Source organism: Acyrthosiphon pisum, chromosome A1 (assembly GCF_005508785.2).
Source record: "Acyrthosiphon pisum isolate AL4f chromosome A1, pea_aphid_22Mar2018_4r6ur, whole genome shotgun sequence".
Classification (NCBI taxonomy): domain Eukaryota; kingdom Metazoa; phylum Arthropoda; class Insecta; order Hemiptera; family Aphididae; genus Acyrthosiphon; species Acyrthosiphon pisum.
In genome coordinates this window covers 60,481,534-60,488,090 of record NC_042494.1, presented here as the reverse complement: position 1 = coordinate 60,488,090, position 6,557 = coordinate 60,481,534, and the positions used below count along the sequence as shown (strand labels likewise).

Genomic DNA, 6,557 nt, shown 5'->3' with positions numbered 1-6,557 from the left:
CAAAAACTATCCTCTGCCACACCACGTCCCTAAAAGACTAAAAAGGCTGTGGCCCCGAGACTTGCTCAAAGCATAAAATTATAATGTTACGAGTCATAACTTATGACGACCTAATTAAACAATAACTTAATGTAATCTCTGGTCAGGTGACACTACTGAGGGTCTTCCTATTCGAATATTTTATAATGTTATATAAACTTTGTCATCATACTTACTGATTATTGTAAAATAGATTGTAAATATATGTTTTAAATAAAAAAAAAATAAAAAAAAAAAAAAAAAAATGTGAATAAATAAGAAAAAATAACATTTAATTACATTCAAATGATGTCTTCATTTAAGTTAATTTTAGTTAAAGTTTTTTTAGTGTATCACCGAATTAGGTACCTACTAACTATAGATAACAATATCTAGTTCTTCCGAGTTCAATACATACTCAATTTCGACAAATTAATATTATACGTTGTGAAAAGAGTAAACTGAATTTAAATGTTATTTATAACCTGAAACATTTATGAGAAAAAACTCTAATTACTAGTGACGAAAATTATTTTCAACTTTAAATTATTTTAAATGTATTACACGGTAAGACGAGTGTTGTACCATTGATTCACTAAAAATAGTAAACACTCAATTTTATGTGCCTACTTAAGAACTTATTTAGACTGTCTGGAGTTTCGTTCAATAGCATCTCGTTTTTGTTTACACTAATAAATAATTAAATTAATAGCCCTCTAAGTTTGATCTTATAATATATACACATCAGTTATTTTCAGATCTCTTCCGTATATTTTATAATTACGTTAAAGAAATATGCACAGTAAAATACAGTCTAGCGAATAACACATAAGTATGAAATATTTTAAGTACCTCTCCTAAACATTATAAATACGTAGGTACCTATTCACAACGCGCTCGACTAAATTATAATTTTAACGAATTATTTGCGTTTGACTAGGTATGTGAAATCTTTACTGACTTTTGTTTGATTACACTACACAGGGTAATGTAGTGAGTGAGTCACATGAATAATTTATAATATTATGATTCGAAGTATATTTTTTTTTTTTAACAAAGTTGTCGTATCTAATGCACATTTATATTAAATTTCATGTTAAATCCTTAGTTTCCACAAAATATGCATTTTAAATACGATGGATTTTATAACAATTTAATTTTGGGAAGGGCGTGTTGTTGTTGTTATATTGCTTGCGGAAATTGCAGCTTAAAATTTAAAGTACGTAGATATATAATGTATAGGTAGTATAGTATATTATCAGGTCAGTCCATTACAAAAATGTATATTCATTTAAGTATAGAAAACAATAATAAATAATATAATAAATTGATAATCAACCGCTTCAAATGACACACGATGTTGGTTGTTTCTAATTTTGGTCAAACATTTCATTTTTGTTTTTACGATTTATTAATTAAAATGTTTACACTTATTTTATACAGTTCTAAATTGTTACCTACCTTAATTTTATTGAATACCGCTTATATTTCTTCAATAACGATGTCATAAATAGTACTAAAAAAAAGAATCAAAACAAATTGCTTGTGAAAATGTATTATGCATGTATATATTATAATTAATTTGAAATTAAGGTACGAACTGGCCGTAAAAAATAAAAATAAACAATGCGATAGTAACTACATGATAGATAAAAATCGACTAGACATAAATGATCGTCGAACGGTTGGACGGATTGTCATCGCAAGTAAAAGTGTGACACACTGTGCACTATTATAGTAATATAATATATCAAAAGTTTTCAGTGTCGTGCGGTTAATTAGCCGAGTAGGCGATTTCCGTCGAGTGGCATCGAAGCGTCACGGGAATAAAAACAAACAACGCTCGTCCCTAATGGTTAAAAGTATGTCACCAGGTCCCAGCCCCCCCCCCCCACCTCGCGGATGCATCCGTCTTATCAGAAAAGTATATACGACCCTGCGAATCATTTCAAGGCTCGCCTATATAAAATGACGTACGGTACGTTAAGTCTTTTTCCGTCCCCGTGCCGCCATCGTTATAATATTTCCACGCCACGCACACTCCTACACATAAATACAATACACATTCGTCCCTTTTAGCTCTCCTCTTTCTCATTATTTCTCTTCCTGTCTCCCCCCTCTATCACCCTCTTTCTTACACCCTCTATCTCCCTATCTCTCTCCCTTCTTCTCTCTCTATCACTCTATCTCTCTTTTTCAACGTACATTATACTTGTGTGTAGCCTACCAGTGGGTAGGTATATACAATATATAATATAACTACGCGTATACCGGGCGAGCTGTTTATAAAGACAACAAACGAGCACCTGTCTTTTTCTCACGGTCCGCCTTGAATAATAAATTATGAACGCGCGTCGACGGGCTACAGAGGTGTCACGGGCAGGGGATGGGACGGGATGGGCACTACGCGTATAATAATATATAGGGGCGGGCCAGTCAAAGGTGCAACGACGGCGGTGAACTCGGGAGCTGCATGGAAAATCCTTCGTCTCTCGTACACACACACACACACACACACACACTCTGCGTAATCGTACGATATTATATAGTAGGTAGGTACCTACATATAGTAACACGTATCGTGATATTATGATTATATTATGGGGACGACGGTGTTTTCGTTCGTTCGACGTATTGTTATAATAATATTGTACCAGCCCGTACATAAACTGCAACCTAACCTGTGTCGTTTCCGCGTTTTTACGGTTTACATATTATACATTCCCCGTAAATCCTCCGATTCTGTTCTGTTCTGTGAGCGTGCGATTTGTGACTAGCGGGTAAATCATTATCACCGTATGGTTATTGTTATAATCTACATATAGGTGCCTACTGCCTAAGCGTTCGACCCATCGATCACGTGTTGGCACCATCCTCAACACCCACCACCGCCGCCGCCACCGTCAGTCGCTTATTGGATTTATATCGTCATTAGATTATTATTTTGTCGGAGCGTGTGCGGCTGAAGTATGGCCGTGACTTGGTGAAGGAAAGGGAGAAGAAAAGAAAAGAAAAGAAAAAAAACAATCACATCACATCGAATCCGTCTCGCGGGCGTGCGTCGGTGTGAGACGTGAGTTAACAACAAGTTGTTGCTCCGAGGCCTCGAGGAGTGTTGGACTCTATGTGTTTTTTTCTCCGGAAATAATGTATGTTGGTGTGCGCTCGAGTGAGTGAGTGGGGACCCGTGACGAGCATGGATCCAGGAATGAAAAGAAAAAGGGACGGCTATCAATCGATCGGATACGAACAGTGGTTATATACTATATTAAGTCCCAGACAGCAATTTTTGTTTAATAATATTATTTTAACATTATAATAACGAATAATATTAGTGTAACGTTATTATAATAATATTATAATATTATAATTACAAAATGCTGTCTGGGGTGTGTCACGCAATCGGAAAATTTCAAACGATTTTTAAAAGATATCGCAAAAACATGGTACTTTTTTGCTTATGCCAAAAACCATGCTAAAATAAGTTTTGTTCTAAATATTTCTAAAAATTCTATATAGTATAATAATTGTAATGTTCAACATAAAAAGGTACAACAGTAAATGATCCCAATAATTGAAAATAAAGTTTTATTTACTTAATAACTAATGGGACATTATTATTAGTTCATATTATTATTATATTAATGATAAATCATATGAATCGACAATTTTATTCTAATTAATTTAACCATTTTATACTTAATATTAATTTATGTTCTAGAATATAATATGACAGTTGTTTCCTCTACGCCTGCAACATATTATAAAAAAGTTTATATATTAAAATAGCTCATCAAAATGCAAAAGCAATTCATTTAAGGAAAATGTAAAAACAAAACGTTAAAGGGACCCAAATTCTGCCCTTTTTACCATCCCTCGCATTATATCTACCTTACCCGTCACGCAGACAACGTCGGATTTAAAACTATTAGCTTAAATCTTCCATCAAACATAAAAAAAAAATAATATTTGTTTATAACAATAGTATACGTAATATTAAACAAACTACCATTTTAAAATAATATACTAATTTTATTTTGTTTAAAATGTTTTACAATTTTTGAAGCAGTGACTAAAGTTATAAGTATTTTCTTTTGTATTATGATATTGTTTTATTATAAGACTTATTTCAGACTTAAGTATTTTAATTATTTAAACTTTTTAGCCGTATTTCAGAAACTGTAAATCTATTGTAATTTATTATTAAATGTAGGTACATTCTAAAATATGCTGCTTTTAAAATGATTCTTAAATTTTTTCAAAATATGCTTTGATGTACTTCTCTTTAGCATAACTTACCTATGAAAACTTCATAATATTAATTTTACTTTTTTAGTTTTAAAATCGGCTGATTCACTTATTGTAATTATTATTTTTGTTTATTTTTGTGGCAGATATAAACAAAGTACCTACTACCTACAGACATGATTAATTATAGTTTATCCATAGGCGCAAATAGGGGGATTTAGGGGCTAAGCCCCCCCCCCCCCCCCCCAAAAAAAAATGTCCATAGCCCTCCCAAACATATTTTCCTACATTTTTTTTAAGCTTATTCAATATTATCAAAGTAAGGCCCTATTAGCCCTATTAGCCCCCCACCCAAATCTCAAACGCTATTTGCGCCTATGAGTATATCTGATAATAATTATCACTGGTGTTTAAATTAAATGATAAATATAAACTCAATGTAGAATAAAGTTCTTCTAAACAAATCCTAAAAATGTTACATTAAAATTAAAAGTATATTAAAATTCATCTATAAGCTCTACGTTTAAATCTCGCATATGAATATAATGTTGTGAAAATACTATTGTTCAAACGCTGAATACTGTTGTATGGGTATTTCGTTTTCGCATTTTCAGTAACAGAAAAAAAAGGATTCTAAGTCCATAACGTACATTGTAACTCGAATGTATTATATTTTACAGGTCTATCCAATGCTAAGAACATTATGCCGGATCCAGGGGTTTGCGTAATCAACAATCGAGCTTTTTTCGTCTTCGGTTCGCTGGTCGCGTTTTACATACCGATGATCATCATGGTGGTCACGTATGCCCTTACTGTTCAGGTGAGTTTTCGAGAAGTTTTTAAATTGAGAATTTTCGGTCCGCTATTAAATATATTATATTTTACACTTGATTTTATAAATACATTCGTATTGAAAACGATCGTCGTATGCACGAATGTCACGCTAACTTTTTTAACTTATACATGGTCAAATACCATACCAACAGAAACCATTTCGGTACTTTTTTTTTGAGTACGAAAATTGTTGAAAAAGCAAAATGATAAATGAATGCTTGAAGAAAGCCGGAGAGTTTCACTTTAATATATTTCATTACGTATCCCAAATTGTCCGTGATGTCGCTGAATAAACGTTATATTTATATAAACTTGTTTGTGTATGTATATAAAATTAGAAAAGTTTGTATTCATTAGACTTTTGTTTAAAACAAAATAGTTTTTAGATTTGAAAGATTTATTATATCAAAAAGTAGATATACCAATCAATTGGAAAAAAAAAAGTTTATGAGTGCGCAATAAATGGGCTGATTGGCAGATTACTATTAGTCCAACTCTTTAATATACGTTTATATTATTTGTAGCAACTTAACGAAGTCTAAGATATTAAATTAATATCGTTTACAAGAATAGCAATTAAACGCAGGAAATCTGACAACATAATTTTACGTTTAAGTAATTTAGTTTGTTAAATTGTAAATCATTCAAAAATAAAACAATTTAGATAACTAAAATGTTTATCATTATTAACTGTCGTTAAATTTATACGTCACAGATAAAATATAATGCTTTAGTTAAGATCAAAATAAAATATGTAAATATAATTAGGTGTAATTACCTTTCCATTTTCTAATTGGACTAAAGACTCGCTTAGCTTGACAATTAATAACAACTAACAAATATAATATATATATTATATTATATTTTTGTATTCTGTTCACTCCTACAATAAATCATCCCACAACAGTCCATTAATAGCTAGTATGAACTATATAATACATGCAATTGTTATTTCAATGAAATTGTTAGGATTAACTAGGTGTTTATATCGGAGTAGATTACATTTAAACTATGGGAGCCTAAACCGAAAATTGTTAAACAATATTTTTGAAAAAAATGATAGATACATAAACTATATGTTATAAATTGTTATCCAATTTGGCTGTACTCCAACTTTTGGGTCTGGATATGAATTTTTAATGCCTATATCTGTAAAATATAATATTATGATACCTACCTACACATTATATTATTATTTACCGTGTTCTTAGTTTTGAACGACTAAACCATGTTATTATTAATGTTATTGTTACACTATTTATTTAGTTATTCTAAAAAATCGTTAAAATCACATGAATACAATAGTCACTCATATGTGTTGGCTGGAATTATTAGGTAGGTATTTCAAATTACAAACAACAGAAAATACATAAAATGAGATGGAGAAATTAAATTATTTACAGACGAACAAACAACAGAAATATAAGCACTATGTAATACAATGTAGAATACACGTA

At 31.1% G+C, this 6,557-nt stretch overlaps 1 protein-coding gene across 1 annotated transcript in view; it reads left to right on the top strand.

The window, feature by feature from the left end:
* Positions 1-6,557, top strand: part of LOC100168249 (5-hydroxytryptamine receptor 2B) — a 106,252-nt gene that overhangs the window by 62,788 nt on the left and 36,907 nt on the right. Inside the window, exon 4 of the mRNA XM_001947518.5 lies at positions 4,947-5,086. Within this exon, the coding sequence (XP_001947553.2) occupies positions 4,947-5,086 (140 nt within the window). The remainder of the gene's footprint in view (positions 1-4,946; positions 5,087-6,557) is intronic.